Source organism: Silene latifolia, chromosome 2, assembly GCF_048544455.1.
Source record: "Silene latifolia isolate original U9 population chromosome 2, ASM4854445v1, whole genome shotgun sequence".
In the NCBI taxonomy this organism is placed as follows: Eukaryota; Viridiplantae; Streptophyta; class Magnoliopsida; order Caryophyllales; family Caryophyllaceae; genus Silene; species Silene latifolia.
The window spans coordinates 195,635,488-195,652,558 of record NC_133527.1 but is presented as its reverse complement, the minus strand read 5'-3'; the positions used below and the strand labels follow the sequence as shown (position 1 = coordinate 195,652,558).

The following is a 17,071-nucleotide window of genomic DNA, read 5'->3' as shown; positions in this document are numbered from 1 at the left end:
TTCCCATTGTAGTTGGATGCTTAGCTTCTGTTATATCTTTTAATTATTAAATTTATATCTTTTCGTTCATATTAAATAATATTTAAAGTATATAGGTGTTTTACAAAAGTTGTTGACTCTATAATTGCCTGAAAAAAGCCTCTTTTATATATATACTAGATTTAATGCACGTGCGATGCACGGGCCTCCAAATAGAACCTATTAGAAAATGACTAAGTTTTTTAGGCCATTAAGTAGAGCCTTAGTTAAGCGCATTCTTTTTTCAATCAAATCTGTCTGAATCAAGAAAATCAATTTGATAGAGATCAACTGAATTCTGAATTTAATGGGGCTGAACTGAACTGAAATAAGAGTTAATTTGTGAAGAGAAGAACTTAACTGGACTAAACTAAACTAAACTGAATAAAATTGAAATGAACTGAACTTAATAGAGCTAATAAATTGAATTGAAATGACCTTAAATTAAGTCCCAAAGAACAGCGTCTTCGTTCACAATTAAATGAAATAACGTGATACTCTAATATAGGAGTATATATAAATATATAAATTTTATTATAATATATTTACAATTAGACTCTAATAATCTCTCTAACAACCATCCTAATTTTCAATAATAGTGCCCATCCACCACAAATCTCACGTACAATCTCAAATTCAATATTGTGGTGCATGGGACATAAGTCACATAACTGCTTCTAATATTTCTTACTCGAATAGTCGAACAAAAGCTAATAACCACAAAGACTAAAGTTAAAAGGACACTAATTAACGTATATGATAAAAGAAAATTTAAATGAACTTTCTAACACCTATTTCTCACGGTAAAATCTCTTAAATCTTGTATATAAATGCATTTATGAGTTTAGATTGAGCAAAAATGGCCTATTTGCTGAACAATTCATTGAAGAATTTTAAAAATATGATAAAGAGAAATAAAGAGGAACAACGCTTATTTGAAGTTTCACCTAAATGACTAAATCTCATCTTGCTAATTAGATTAATTTGTAACAAAAGAAAAAACTCAAACATATCTATGAATAACAATAAATAATAAATTTGTGACCTAGCTTTAAATGAGAAGTGGTTGGTTCGTAACATTAAAAAGTCTACAAAAAATTATTGGATCAAAGTTAAAGCACCAAGTTTTTTTTTTATTACCGTTTTCATCTTATCTTACGATAACAAAGCCTTTTAATCCCATGTATTTTCAGGCCATCTTATCTTATTCATCTTTTTATAACAAAATCTCTAAATTCCCATGTCCCTTCAACCTTTACTAAAGTCAAATATGTGTTATGATCTTCAATAAGTTCTTATTAAGTACGACTATATTTATCGTTTACCTGCATCGTATATACAAATAATGTACGTTAATACGTGAAAACAATGATAATCATTACTCAAAAAAAAAAATTCACACCGGATCTAAACTCACAAAGCACAAACATAGTTAAAAAGAAATACCCAATGAAGTAATTGTAGTTATATAGAAATTGGTCTTCTCGTGATGTTCTTAAATCTTAAGCCATAAAGATTAGTTTTTTGTGTTTTGAGCTTATAGAAACTCTAGTACTCTGCGTATTTAGTAATTTCGATCCTATTATGTAACTTCACAATTGTTTTACTCTTGCACTAACCAAATAACGTATGAGTCGGTATGACTATTAACATGTTAATTGAGATTATTCTCATTTACAATCTTTTAAGAATAGTCAGATAATTATATAATTATATTATTATCTTATCTTCTATCTCGAAAGTCTTCAAAAAATTGAACTTTCTGTAATCGCTCAAAAAAACATAGATAGATAGATTGGTCATCTTTTCTCGAAGATTTTCGGCATATCGTGATAGCCGTTTACAATATCATTACTTTTGTAGTGTAACTTACTCGACTACCAACTGTTTACAATTTTATTACTCTTGTACTTCAAATTACTCGACTACCAAGTTAGCTTGATTGCATATTCCTATTGATAAATAGTTCGGGGGAGACGGTCCAAACATAGGAGGATGAGCTTTGTGGTTATCACGTATATTTTGATTACTACTAATTCAATTCAATTACCCATTAATCTGAGTGGGTGTCACTTGTCAGTGTGTCACAAAACAATGTTTGAACGGCCTAGCTTCCGGGGTTGAGCAAGAAGCTCTTTTTTCATCATGTGTCAATTAGCCTAACTTATGTTTATATATAATCCTTTGTACATAACAATATCAATAATCTTAGCTACAAATGAAACATGGTACTGGACTACTGGCGATTAGATTTTATGTGTTGAATGCTATCTACTCCATCAACACATCGAGTATACGATTTTCGACGCGTGATTGTCCATATTGGAGTCCTGTGAAACAATGTAGACATGATCGGCAAAGCTCATCAAATCATGGCCATGATGGATGACAAAAAAACAGCAGATGCAATAAATTATAGGAGTAATTTTAAAGCATAACAAAAAAATATGGGTTATTCTACGCGGTAACCCCGTGTTTTTTTGAATTCTAGCTGGTAACCCTTCATTTTTCAACCACCCATATGGTAACCCTGAACTTATCAAAAAACGTTCTCCGTAACCCTCAACTTTTAACGCTTTAAAAAACTCCGTTAGTTTGCATGTTTATTGGGGCTTGGGTTTATTTTTTAGATTTCAAATGCATAAATAGCCGAGTAACTATGGTCTTCTCAACTCAATTAAATAAATAAACTCTAAATTTTCCTAACAAATAATTATATTCTAGGTGTAGTAAGACTTAAGAGTATAATTCATAATCTTTTTATTATCATTATTATTATTACTATCATCGTTTTTATTGCTTAACAAATAATATTAAAGTAGTAAATATACCGAAACACATCTTATCTTTGTTTTTGTTATAAAAATAATAATAACATAATATCAATATTAACAATTATAATTCAATCTAGTTTATAACAAAAACAAAAGTAAGACGTGTTTCGATATATTTACTACTTTAGTATTCTTTGTTAAGCAATAAAAATGATGATAATAATAACAATGATAATAAAAGATTATGAATTATACTCTTATCACACCTATAATATAATTATTTGTTTGGAAAACTCGGGATTTATTTATTTAATTGAGTTGAGAAGACCATAGTTACTTGTCCATTTAAGCATTTGAAGTGTAAAAGACAAGCCCAAGTCCCAATAAACATTCAAACTAACGGAGTTTTTTAACCGAATAAAAGTTGAGGGTCACGGAGAATTTTTTTTAATAAGTTCAGGGTTACCATGTAGGTGGTTGAAAAACGAAGGGTTACCAGCTAGAATTCAAACAAACACAGGGTTACCACGTAGAATAACCCAAAAAATATATACATGTATTTGGGGAGGGGGAAAGGCTCCAAAAAACATAAAGACGTCAAATTTGTTGAATGAACAATTAAACCTATGTTATATTTATACTAAAGTACTATGATCTTATAAAAACTACAATAATCATCTTACTTTTACAAATGCTAATCACCAATGATAGCACCAAATGAATGATAATTATATCCCGCGCATCTAATCGATCTCCTGTGGTCCCAACTTCCTGCCAAAAAACAACTTATGAATTTAGATTCCGTAAAACTTGAGCATACACAAAGTATAACATAAATACTAAATAGCATATTAATTATCAAAAACAATTGATAAATGAAAACATAAAAAATAACACATAGAGATAGGAGTACGTATGAAGAATTTATTTGTATGAACAATTTATTTATTTATAGGGATCAGGCAAGGTGTAATACAACAACTATAACTCTATAATTGTGTTTAGATTAGATTATAACTCTGCTAATTATGCGGTTGTTATAGATAAATATTAATTATTTAGTTAATTTTAAATTTCGGTAATTCGTAAAAGCTGGACTCTCTGTAATCGCTCGAAAAAAGTTTCCTTTATTAATATAGATAGATATTGATTACTTCTAGTTTTCTCTTCATAGAAACCAAATTAGGATATCGAAGACACTTTTTAGTGTCAAAATAATTGCTAGCAAAATAGCAAGTAAGTTTTTAACACACCAATATTTCATTTTATTCCGGCCTCTTTGGTAGTAAATTAGCAGATTTATTATAAGTCCGAGGAAATCGTTTCTCTACCTAAACATCGAAATTAGCACGAAACATCACAGCGATGATTGCAAATTTTTGTATCAACAATAAATAAGTTAAGATAAGTCTTGTAGCACGAAGAAAGTAGCAAGGTTTTTATAAACTAAATTTAATCCTAAGCCCACATTTTTTACGTGACACCCACGGAACAAAATGTGCTAAACTATGAGTTGTCCTATTAAATTGATTACGAACAAAAAATTTTTGTATCAACAATAAATAAGTTAAGATAACTTTTCCTTTTTACTTCTTCTCAGTTCTCATTCTCCTTGGCCCTTGCAGCCTTGGCTTCGGCCTCCATCGCTCTACGCTTTTCGATATACTCTACCATCTCCTTTTCGGGCCACACATTTTTCTCTTTTTCTTCCTTTTTTTTGTATTCATCGTAAACACTGCATGATGTAGACAAACATATTAAACAACAACAACATCATTTTTGATTTAAAGCATAATAGAAATAAATATAACACGGCATGTAAGACTATCCCTTTATATAAAAGGACCAACTAAAATAGTTTCACATTGAAAATCCGCCTCATACAATAACTATGACATACCCTCGTAATATTCAAAATGTCGTACAAGACACAATGTTATATCAATGTTATTTTTGTTTAGATTTTTAATGTACATTTATATATATGAGTATTTGATTACTCCTATTTCATTAGTAGGAAGGCATATTGATTATTGCATATGTATGTCATTGCAATAGTTGCAAAAACAAATGTAAACAAGTCACTCGAACAAAGTAATAATATTAATTAAAAATCTAATTTTAAAGCAAACAATTTTCCAATTACTATTCACAAATAATATTATACAACCAGTTGTATAATAAGCATTGTACAATCCTATACATTAAATAGGGGCTTATATGTAATTTTTCAGAGTTTTGTAAAAGTTTATTTTTTTATGTTTTAAGTGTGTGAGTTCACAAACTTTACAGTATAAATCAGATTACAGGTTGTATAATCTACTCATTGGTTACTGGTAGGGTGCAAACACATTTTTCACATCGGGCAGTTACTTACCGCTTTAATTCCACCTTACGATTTAACTCTCTCCACTCTTCCGCCTCCTTTTCCCGTCTCTCTCTCCGCTCTTCCACCCTTTTTTTCCGAGCATCCAATATACTTTTTGGAATACACATGTCTTCAATAGGAAAAGTCCACCAAGCATAGCTGCATGATATTAATATGTTAAAAGATATATACATATACAAGACGATATAAGACGGACTACGGAGAACATGATGATGTACTCCCTCCGTCCCAATTATAATTATATCAAAAGTAATAGCATATAATGACGTAATATTAATACTTTTTTCGTCTTATTCATTTGTTTATCTTTTATCTCATTTTTTTGTTTATCTATTTAGTTTATTTATAACGAATATTTTAATTGAAAATAAATAAATAATAAAACAAATTGCTCACCCCAATAACAGAAGGCCGCCGGTAAACTTGAACATCTTGGTAAAAAATTTCCGGTTTTTCTGGACGATTATTAATGTGTCCTTTTCCATATTGGAATATCACGTTATTGTTTCTGTGCCGATATTGCCCGATAAATACTTACGATTAGGTTTAGAACAAAAACCTAACATTAATTTGCAAACGTATAAATTAATGAGCATAACTGAAACAAATAAAGCGTACAACTAACAACAATAAAAAAATTAATCTAATTAGCTATCAAATTAGACTAATTGATTAAATCAAACAATATGAAATTCGATTAAATTGTAATTAAAGGAGGAGGGAATTAGGGTTTAACCTCGTTAATGATTTTGTGGTCTTAGATTGGGTGGAAACTTGAATTTATGATTATGCCATTATATAAATATATATATATATTTATATAGGAAGTATTTTATACGGAATATGTTTTTTATCCCATAAGTTTAATATTGAGCACAAAACTTAGTTTAAGGAAAATAATTTATTAGGTTTCTTTTCGCATAAGTTAATGTTTGCGTGCACATGTTTAGGACTTGTTTGGTTGGCTTTATAAAACACTTAGGGGGCGTTTGGTTAGGGGGAATAAGGAAAGGAAAAGAGAATAAAAATGAGTGATTCCTTTTGTTGTTGTTTGTTTGACACAAAGAAAGGGTAACCCATACCCCCCCTTACCCCCAAAACCATTCTCATCCATACCCCTCCCTCCCTTGGGTAAGCCCATAACCCCATAATCCCTTCTTCCTCCTACTCCCTATTTCCATCACTCCTACCAACACCCACCACACCCTCTCACACCGTCAACCACTGCCACCTACACCCTACACCCACCACACTGACACAACCACCACCGACGCCGACACAACCACCACCACCACCGACGCCGCCTGTCCACGCTACCCCATATCCTAAACCACTAAACACCACACCAACACCTTCAGTAACTCTCCCACCCCACCAACCACCACCACCACCTTCCTCGGCCACACCACTGCAACCGCCCGACGCCGGCCACACCAGATCTGGTGTTTTAAGGGGTGAGGGAGGGGTTTTGGAAGGGTTGTGGTGGAGTTTTTTAGAATGAATAAGGTGTTTGGGGTCGGGATTGTGGTTTTTGTTGAGGGCGTGAGGCACGGTGATTAGGTCGTCGTGGGGTACCGTGAGGAAGATCGTCGGCGCCGCTACTTGTGGTGGTGCTGGTGTAGATAATGGTGGCAGGTGGTGGGTAATGGTGGTGGAGGTGGTGGATGTTGGCTTTTAATTCCCTTTCCCTCTAATTGTCAACCAAACACCCAAGTATAATATGGGTGATCCCATTCATTTCCCTCTCTTACCCTTTCTTGATTTCATTCTCTTACCCTTTCCCGTACCAAACGCCCCCTTAGTGTAGTTCTCGTTTTCTAAGAAGTTGGGCTCATGGTTGAAAGTGTCAAGAATTCGAAACCCAATTCGCCTCTAAATTTGTCGCGACAGTTTCACAAAGATAGCGAGTGATGTGGTGTTCAACGAATACGCTATCTTTGTGAAACTATCATAATTTTGGACGGCTTTTGAGTCAATTTTCCGAGTTATGTGCGAAATTTTATACCTTGGTTGGGTTGGATTGATGAATTTAATGGCCTATTTTTCAAGGCAAGGAAAGTTGCGAGATTACTGAAATCGTTCATCTATAAGAGAATCGAGGAGCATGTAAATGGGTTTGATAATGAACGTAACGACAGGATTCATTGATGAAGCCCTCGAATTTGTGTCGAGCATGCCTATGAAACCCGGCCCGTAATACGGTCCATATGGAAAAGCTTTCTAAATGCTTGTTGCAAGCAAAATGCATGCTTAGAGCTTAGTGAAGATCTTGCTAAGAAGATCTCAAATCAAAATTAAGAAAATTCCGATGAGAAAAGGATTCCAAAACTTACAGAACAATCTGAATCGCAATCCGCTCAAACATTACATAAAAAGATCAAAACCACAGTCAAACATACGAAAGAATTAGCAAAAGCTTCATTGCAGAGAACATTTCCGGTCTGAGATGACAGTAAGAAAACTGACTTGAGGAGAAGTGTGCTTGTCGAACCTGATAATACTAAATTTCTAGCGTCTACTGCATTTCACCTGGAATAATACGGAGTAGTAGTTTTTGATGATATGTGCATAAATATAACTCGGAACTGTACACTCGTCGTTCAAAATCTGCCTATGCTCATCTTGAATAGACTCATCTTATTATAAGATTCCAACTTTTGAAAAATCTTCGGCCACTGTAGAATCAAAATCAGGCAAAAACGTTCATAATTAGTCATGATATATGGAGATATAGGTCGAAACCACAGTATTAAATCTTGCCTTTTAAACCTTTACAGCTCAACCGCAATGGGTCGTGAGTCGTGACCCAAATTATATCAAGAAAAAGATGTCCAGATTCCAGAGTAGTAATTAAATTAAAATTGAAGAACAGTCAAATGCAGCATCGCAAAGTCTGAGCAAGTTGATCACAATTTGTAGTTACAAACTGTGCAATGAGCTTCAGAGAGATGCTTGTATGAGTGTCAGTATCGACATCATTAAACATATACTATTGGATAATGATAATGACAAAACCTCTAATGGGATCGCTCGTGTATGTAAAGAAACTTTATACCATTACTCCAATGCTCCATCATATAGCGGGCAAGGGGGCATCATATATTCATATGTATGCAACTTTACGCATCAATTCTAAAGAAAATTATTACCAACACTCACGTAGCCAAAGAACTCATCAACCTCCATCCTTCAACTTAAAAACAAGGAAGAGATGGCTTTTTCATCCGTAAAATACCCAAAGAATCAGGGAGGACGAACTAAAAGGCAGTAGTGGAGCTAGGGGGGCTAGCGGGGGCCCTCGCCTCCCCTGGCGGTTGAGATTTTTGAAGTTTTTAGTTAAATTTTTCGAATTTTTTTGGGGTGTACCTTATATTATTAGTCATCAGCCCCCCGCAAGCAAGCAAGCTGAGACGAGCCTGACAAAGGGTAGAATTTGGCATGACGAAACATATGGCAGTCACGTGACCATACTAACTACAGCGGGAATTTTTTTAAAATGCAGACACAATAGTTTCTAGTATTATCACTGAACAAGAGGGAACCAAAGGCATACACTTGACAAATAAATAAACACAATCAAGTATGAACAGGATGACCTGAGCATAAGAAAAGCAAAACTTACATCTAGATGTAGATGGAACCACAACGACGTGCATGGTTGTAATATTTGGAGGCAACTGCAAGCGCAAGGGATATAACTTTCCATTTAGAGGGCTACGAGTGCATACAAAGATATCTTCCAGCCCTGTCTCTTCTTCCAGTTTGTGAGTCAACTCGGCAACACTATGACCCTTGAACATAAACGAGCATCCCTCCACACTTTCATTTACATCACCATAATCATCGGCAATATGATAGTAGATGAGCCTACCATCTGGCTTAGGCGGTGAGTAAGTTCCCGAGTCACTTGACTGCAAAAATCCAAACCCAAGAACCAAAAAGCCATTCAGTACTCAAACCCATACAACATTTTACGTCCCTCATAAGTTCACTCTAACCATAAATGACAGCACACGCACACTATTAACCAAATACTCGTTCAAATAGGACAGAATAAAACATAATCGTATATGAAAGATCCACACGGCTTACAACAACAGAATGCTCACATTAGATGAATTCAAGATGGTCTATTTATCAGTTCGTCTTTTTTTCGCAATTTTAATCTTTATTGACTACACAAAAGAGGTAAATATAATTTTTTCCTCACACCTACCCGTCTTATCAAAAGGAACAACAGAAGAACATTGCAAATGACTGCAATCCTGCATGCTACTCCATAGTTATCAAATTCAGCTTCTTGCTAACTTAGTATCAGCAAACTATTAACACTAATCCAAACCAAACAATCCAACCAACTTCCCCTCATCAATATATGTTCCTATCGCGTTAATCTCTCCAAGCGGGGTAATGGCCACATGAGACGAATTCAAGATGAGGTATCAATTTGTGTCATTTCATTCGCAACTTTAATATTTATCGACTGAACGGAAAACAGAAGAACATTACAAATGACTGCATGCTACTCCCTCCATCCCGGTCATTTGTTGTCCATTGGTTTTTGGCACAAAAAGACCAAGTAAAGAGGAAAGGGCTAATTAGTAAATGACATGTGGACCAAATTGACTGCGAATGAACAAATTGTTCATCAAGTGCATTCCTAAAATAGAGAGGACAACAATTGACCGAGACAGCCAAAATGGAAAAAGATAACAAATGGCCGAGATAGAGGAGTACTTATCAAATTCAGCTGCTTTGCTAATTTATAATATCAGCAAATTACTAACACTAATCCACCAAAACAATCCAACCAACTTCAAAACACAATTAAACACATAATTTATTAACACAACTGTTGCAAAAGTAAGCAAAACATTACAAACAAAAAGAACACAACTCCATACCTCTTGTCTCTGATACCTGTCTGATCCAACTGAAACCGACCCTGACTCCGACTCAGACCCAAATGACTCCGAATGCACAACCTGAGCCTGAACCTGAACCTGAACCCGACTCGGCTTCTCCTGCTTTCCAACCCGACCCAGACCCGGTTCCTCAACCTTCCCACCAATCCCATCCACATTATGATCCAAAATCTCAACAATATCAACATCCCAAAGCACCCAATCCTGCGTGGCAGTCCTATGTGGCAAATCATGAGTAATCGAATTCCGCCACGGTGGCAACCCACCATTAGCCCTCAAATAACTCCCGTCCCGGGTCCGCAACCGGGTTTGTGACCCGGCCTTGAGTGGCTCCCACTCCACACTCGGGCCGGGTTTTTGACCCGTTTGCTGAACCCGTTTACCCGTCATACCAAGCAAAAACGCGTGTGTCGTAGCGGTCAAGTACTTTCCGTAACAACTTTTCAACCGAATTGAACGATCACCAACGAATTCTACTATCCATCTGGCGTTTCGGGTTGACCCGTTTCGGTCTTGTGTAACGGATTCTTCGTCATCTTCAGCGATTAAGTACTTGTCATGGTGGGATTTTAGACGTACTGCTTTTGCGTTGTGGAAGAGGTCCATTGCCGTTGACTTCTGTTGACCAAACAACAATTTTATTAATTTACAGAATTATAGCTAATTTGATAATAAAATTGATGGAAATTGTAGAAAATAATTGATACCCAGATCACAATTTAGGATTTTGGGAAATGGGTATTTGTTAGATTTTTAAAGAAAATTACAAATTTGTAATTCAACAGTTGAATTTAATGAGGAATTTGTGATTAAAAGTTGAGAAAATGAGGGAATTAGAGGTATGTAACTGATAATTAGAACACAAATTTGGGCTTTAGTGAAATGGGGAGATGATAAAATGTGTGTCTGATTGATGAATGTTGAGGTTTTTGGGTGGGGGCAGGTTGTCTCAAAGGAAGACGAGAAGAAATGCATGAAAAAAAGTTGAAAAGGTTTTGGTCAATAATTGTAGACAAGGGTAAATCGGTCATTCTGAGGGTAAATTGGATATTCGGATGGAGCCCAATTCCTCTTCATTTCCTAAAATAAATAAATAGTCTATAAACCATGCAGATTAGGGGTGTTCATTGGTCTGAGACTGGACCGGATCGGACCAAACTCTTAGGACCGAAGACCAAATAACGGCTAAAAGGTGGGTTGCGGACCGGACCATATTAATATTGGTCCGGTCCGGTCTGGACCATAAAAACGTGTGGACCGGACCGACCGAACCGAATGGACCAAAGTGGAGCAAATATGATTGTTATTGACATGTTTTAGCATATAAATTAGAAGTTCGTAACGATAAAAATAAGCAGAATTTTCTTCTTTCTAGATTTGAGTACATAATTACACATCTTATAATACGTGTAAACAAAGTAGAAAATAAAAATCAATAATATTACAATTTTAAAGATTATTTTCTCATATAAGTTCGGTCCATGGTCCGATACGCGGTCCATTTGGTTTGGTCCAGGACCGGACCGAAGACCAAAGTAGAGTAAATAGGTGGACTGTGGACCGGACCAAATAAAATTTGGTCCAGTCTGGTCCGGACCAAATGATCCGGTTCGGTCTGGTCTTTGGTCCGGACCACCGAGTGAACAACCCTAATATAGATCGTATTGCCGGAGTCATCCAACGAGGCAATGGCCAATGACTCTAATTTATGCGTGCAAATAAAGAGATATTCCGTAATAGGTATAATAAAAACGATTATATGATTTTTAGAAATGAAATGATAAAGAAAAGAAATCGAGATGATATTTTTGCATTCGGAATTGAGAAACAGATAAACGTAAGCCGACTTGTAACTTGCTGGGTACTTGGGTCATCATCGTTACATGTCACAACTCATAACCGTCTGTCGTAAGCGATTCCGTGATAAAATCGGTGATTAAGGCCTTGACGTATCAATTGCATGTTCACCAAGTCAACATTTAATATGAACACAAAAACAGCCAAACAGGTACGTAGACTACGTACTACATTTGATTACTATGGATATGAATGATTCTGCACATCTTGACACCTAAAATAGAGTAATTTGACGGTGTATTAGACGGTTTTGTAAAAAATTATTGTAAAATGCGTCCTTCCTTCTAATAACTACTTTTACTCACTAATATGATTACGTTTTGATGATATTTGAAAATTTGACTCTTATAATTTTCATTGAAAAAATATTGTACTAAAAATGTCAAAAAGTGATGGCCATCGATAGAGTTTTCAAAATGCTTATTTTGAAATCCCCGTTGGTAACAACCTCTAACCTAAACACATACGAACTATAGTACATAAATTATACTGTAAGACACTTTTATAGACGATTCAAGAGACATTTCGACATGATTTTAGTTAAATTTCAAGTGGACATTAAAATAAGCTTGTAAGTAAATGTGCACCTAACATAACATGTCCATCTAGCACAAAATAATACTCCCTCCAATTTTCTATGTTGTTCCCCTTCCCTTTACATCCAATTTCGTTGTTGTTCCCTCTTTCCTTTTTTGGACAAGTTTGTGTGGTCAAAAATCAACTACATGTGGGATCATGTGAAATGTGTCGTCCAAATTAATTGTCTTAATTCTCGAGGAAAAAAAGAAAAGGGAACAACATAGGAAATAGGAGGGAGTAGTATAGTAACAAAAGACCTCAGTTAGATTGCCAGTTCAGCATTACAGGACCACTGTCTACTAAATTTCAAGTTTTCGCAGCCAACTTCCATGCCGCCATATCGACAGAAGGGCAATGCACATGCTTTGCTTATTTATTAATTCTAAATATTCGGTGTTCTAAGTTTGGACACATTCTACATCTTCTACTGCACAGTAATTGGTGGTTATCAATCAAGTGATTAATTAGTACTCTTTAGTACCAACGCTAAGTCTTCCTTCAGATAGATATGCCGGATAACTATTCTCCGATAGGCGATAATCCATAATGAATATTGCACAAGTAACTAGCAGTCTAGCATGAATATATATGCGAAAGAAAATGAATCCGCTTCATTTCTTAATAAAGAAATGTTGGTTCATTTCGTAATCAATGGACATGTTACATGTACCAAGTGAAAACGTCTTTTTTTGTGAATTTGAGAATTTATAATAAGCGATTTAAATCTCTACTTCTTCTCTACTTTGTTTGGTTCATATACCTTATTTTCACCTACTAATTTAGTAATTTCATATGAATGTCTGATGACTTATTGACTTATATAGCAATGTAACATGACTCGGACACTCTGTTATAATTTTTGTTTGCTTTAAAGGAATCACAAGTCTAAATAAAATTACGAGTTTTAGTTTACTTTTCTTTATGTTAATTATGAATATCTAATATCCATAAGACCATAAGTGAGACATTAGTCTCCTTCAATGTATTGAACAAATGAAGATGATTTAATGGAAAGAGTTCGGGTTCAAAACCTTAACCAATCAACTTACCATTATCGTCATATTAACCATGTAATAAAAAGATGAAATTAACATTGTAACGAAAAACATACCTTCCTCGCAGAAAACGAAGACGAAGCGGAAATAACAGACATAGGAGAAACCGGGTACGACGACGACCCATCATGCTCATCCGAAAAAACCGAATTAAAACTCGTCAAAGGCGACAACACATCCGAAAATGACCCGACTTCCGTCAACGAAACATTTTCAACATCCCAAAGCACCCAATTATACGTCCCACCCGTAAGAGGTGAATCATGAGTAACAGAATTTCTCCATGGTGGGGTCCCACCATTCCCTCTCAAATACTTACCATTATCTTTAGTACTCCTAAACTTAACTTGAAACCCGTCACTTATCGGTTCCCACTCTACTCGGGTCGGGTCAAATATCGACAGTTGTACGACTCGTTTACCCGTCATTCCTAATAGAAATGGAGTATCCGAGGCTGTTAGGTATAAACCGGATTGTAAGTTTTTGAGCTTGATTGCGTCCGGGTTTTTTGGGCACGGTTCGACTAGCCATATCGCTCGTTTTGATGAACCGTTTCGGCTTTGTCGGACGGTTTCTCTGTCTTCGTCGCCTACTAGGTATTTTTCCAAGTGGCTCCGGAGTTTAATTGCTCCGGTTTTTGTAAGCAGGTCCATCTGAATGGATAATTACTAAATTTAATGCTCGTGCGATTTAGAAATATAGAACGGAAATGTGTGATGTGTGATGGGGTTAAAATGGAGTTTGTTGGGTGTTGGGATTGGTTGCTTGTTGTGTTGGAATTTCTAATAACAAATGGTGAAAATATGTGTGTGTAATTGTGGATTTATATGGGAATAAAGAAAGAAATATTGGGAGAAGAAAGACGAATAGTTTTACCAAAGGGAGTTGACTTGAAACTTCGAGGTTATATCATGGTAATTGTCTAATTGAGAGATTTGTATAGTGCAATTTTGGTCAAAAGTTTCGAGATGGCTCCTATGAGGCTATGAGTTTATGACCATAGTAATGGTCTAACTGATATAAATACTACTCCCTCCTATTCTCTATTTTCTTCCCTATTTCCTAAAACGGATTATTCAGGTTTTCTTCCCCTTTCCTTTTTTGGAAACTTTTTAATCTTATTTTATTCATTCCTCTCTCCTATCACCAAACCCCACCCAACTCACAATTCTTTATTTAATTCCTAATTATTCATTTCTCTCTCCTATCACCAAACCCCACCCAACTCACAATTCCTTATTTTATTCATTCTTCTCTCCTATCATCAAACCCCACCCAACTCACAATTCATATTTTATTATCCTCCTTAATATTTGTGCCCCAACCAAAGAGGAAGAAAAAGAAGAATAGGAGGGAGTAGTATACTACGGTCTACAATAGTCGATCTCCTTTAAAACGATTGTACTATTAGTTTATAAGCTTAAAACGAGTTAAATATAAAGCACAAGATAAGTTTAGATGCCCACAAGGGTGGGGTTTAGTAGTTAAAATTTGGGTGAAATTTTTAGGAGACTCAGGTTCAAACTTGAACCAAGAGCAAAATTTTGTGGAACATTCTTGGTCCGAGTCCATGCCTAATAGACTTCGAGCATGTCACTCTCGGGTGGCTTACCTGGTATATAGGGTTTGCATGCTATCACGTACACCCGATGTTTTACCCAGTGTGCACCGAAGGTAGCGTAGCGGCTGCGAGTTTCCTCGTCACAAAAAAAAAAAAAAAAAATAGAAGAAGAAAGCCGAGTTCCCTCGTCAAAAAGAAAAAGAAGAAAAGTTTAGATTGAGTTCAATTTAATAGACTTAAAACTTAGTAATCTTGTTATTCTATTCCTTCCTTTATTTTTAAAATATATGATGTTTTATGAAAGGTGATGGGGCATATTTTGCACCGCTGACCAAGTCAACATACTGAGCAAGGTCAAAGATGTCCACAACAAGTCAACGACTTATACTGACCTAGCCGATCACGACCCATCGGCCTGTTAGCCTGGGTCTCGGCGTGACAACTAGTCGCCGGGACATATATCCGCGTACTCATATCCAAGACCCCTCGGCGGTGAGTCAACATGGCCCGCCGGCCTGCCATAGGTCCCTCGGCCGAGGGGTAGATCAGTCTTTCCACCTGCTAGCCACTTGGCCACTTGGCCACTACGTGACAAAAGGCGAAAGCCTATAAATACTCCTCAACCTTCATTGAGGAAAGGATCTAAGAAACGTAACCTAAATACACTATTCATCTGGTAATATCTCCCTTATCTCTCTACAATACATACCTAGCCAAGTAACGCAGCTTAATCCTTTAAGTTTACTGACTTGAGCGTCGGAGTGAGTACGCTTGGCACACAGCCAAGCCCTCGCCTCGTTCATTGTTGCGAGAGAGGCCGAAAGGGACAATAGAAGCGAGAAGGGTTCAACCCAAGACATTATTCTACAAGCCACGGGTGGTAACGATACTTGCTCTGGAATTACACCCGGAACAATTGGCGCCGTCTGTGGGAAAAGACACTAGAAGCTAGTCACATTCATTCCCAAAAAAAAAAAAAAAAAACAACAAATCAACAAAAACCCACCCAAAAAGCTAAGAAAATGTCGAAACAACAAGAGGTATTCGTGACGGACGAAACCGAATTTTACCACGATGATACCGTCCACAAATCTGGAGTCGTGCAACCCTCCACCGGCGGAGTAATCCAACCAGAATTCGGGATGCCAATAATACCCGACACACCGGTGCCAGCCAACCAGGTCACCATCATGGGACAGGTGGTTGACGTAGCAAAGCTGAAAATGCTCCTGGACCTAATCAGCAATACGCCCGCTCACACTGTCACGCCGACAAGAGCGGCGGAAGCTGTCCAGGAGGCTAGGGCCCTAAACGTGACTCCAAGAAATTTGAACGGGGCACTAGGAGAAGCCGACCCAGCCAAGACGCCGGGGGAGCCCAAAGTGGGCGCGGTAGACCTAAGTCCTTCCCGCACTCGTGGGAGGACAGCGTCCCCGCCGCACGAACGAGGCTTACTCCAAAGGAGCCAGAGGAGTCCGACCCAGCAGAGTTGGAGAAGAAGTCCGAGTCGAAGAAGGAGCCCCTCCCGCTACGGGGGGAGGAGCCAGGTTAGGGATGCAAGGAGCCGATCGCCGCGTGTCGCTCGACACGTGGTTAGGCAGCCCCTCAACGCCTACGTCCTGGAAGTCCCGGTGCCGCATAAGCTCAAGTTGCCACCTCTGTCATACAAGGGAGATAGTGATCCAGCCGACCACGCTGAGGCTTTCGAGTCTTACATGTCGGTATGGGAGCAGCCCGATGAGGTCTGGTGCCGAATTTTCCCAACAACTTTGCATGGGATGGCTCAGAGCTGGTACAAAGGGCTTCCCGATGGCTCGGTGTACTATTACGCCGACCAAGGGCGCTTTCCTAGCCCAAGACTCTGCAATAAGAGAAGGGCCGTAGAGACATCCGACCTCCCGACTATCGACGGA

General features: G+C 37.0%; 2 protein-coding genes across 3 annotated transcripts; both read right to left on the bottom strand.

Annotated features, from left to right (window-relative positions):
* Positions 1-4,144: 4,144 nt before the first annotated feature.
* Positions 4,145-5,979, bottom strand: LOC141632488 (uncharacterized). The gene is made up of 4 exons (XM_074445036.1): positions 5,918-5,979; positions 5,578-5,740; positions 5,170-5,319; positions 4,145-4,527 (listed from the first exon to the last, which is right to left on the bottom strand). Exons 2-4 carry the CDS (start codon positions 5,664-5,666, stop codon positions 4,389-4,391), a joined length of 378 nt encoding a protein of 125 aa, XP_074301137.1. The 5' UTR covers positions 5,667-5,740; positions 5,918-5,979; the 3' UTR covers positions 4,145-4,388.
* A 1,459-nt stretch (positions 5,980-7,438) lies between these two features.
* Positions 7,439-14,601, bottom strand: LOC141644210 (uncharacterized). 2 transcript variants are annotated; one of them, XM_074453679.1, is made up of 4 exons: positions 13,654-14,601; positions 10,086-10,724; positions 8,804-9,092; positions 7,439-7,856 (listed from the first exon to the last, which is right to left on the bottom strand). In XM_074453679.1, the coding sequence occupies exons 1-4, from the start codon at positions 14,248-14,250 to the stop codon at positions 7,822-7,824; spliced, it is 1,560 nt and encodes a 519-aa protein (XP_074309780.1). In that variant the 5' UTR covers positions 14,251-14,601; the 3' UTR covers positions 7,439-7,821. The 2 variants fall into 2 exon arrangements, 1 of the variants encoding a protein (XP_074309780.1); XR_012543951.1 differs by having other exon boundaries at positions 7,578-8,457; positions 8,576-9,092; positions 13,654-14,598.
* Between the last annotated feature and the right edge of the window lie 2,470 nt (positions 14,602-17,071).

What these genes read in the sequence shown, in the direction of transcription:
- LOC141644210 (XM_074453679.1), bottom strand. Translation starts at nt 14,250, where the DNA reads ATGGACCTGCTTACAAAAACCGGAGCAATTAAACTCCGGAGCCACTTG. An exon ending in CTTCGTTTTCTGCGAGGAAG is followed by an intron (nt 10,725 to 13,653) that starts GTATGTTTTTCG and finishes TTTGGTCAACAG; the next exon opens with AAGTCAACGGCAATGGACCT. An exon ending in GGTTCCATCTACATCTAGAT is followed by an intron (nt 7,857 to 8,803) that starts GTAAGTTTTGCT and finishes TTGATTCTACAG; the next exon opens with TGGCCGAAGATTTTTCAAAA.
- LOC141632488 (XM_074445036.1), bottom strand. Translation starts at nt 5,666, where the DNA reads ATGGAAAAGGACACATTAATAATCGTCCAGAAAAACCGGAAATTTTTT. An exon ending in GGCGGCCTTCTGTTATTGGG is followed by an intron (nt 5,320 to 5,577) that starts GTGAGCAATTTG and finishes AATATCATGCAG; the next exon opens with CTATGCTTGGTGGACTTTTC. An exon ending in CGTAAGGTGGAATTAAAGCG is followed by an intron (nt 4,528 to 5,169) that starts GTAAGTAACTGC and finishes TACATCATGCAG; the next exon opens with TGTTTACGATGAATACAAAA.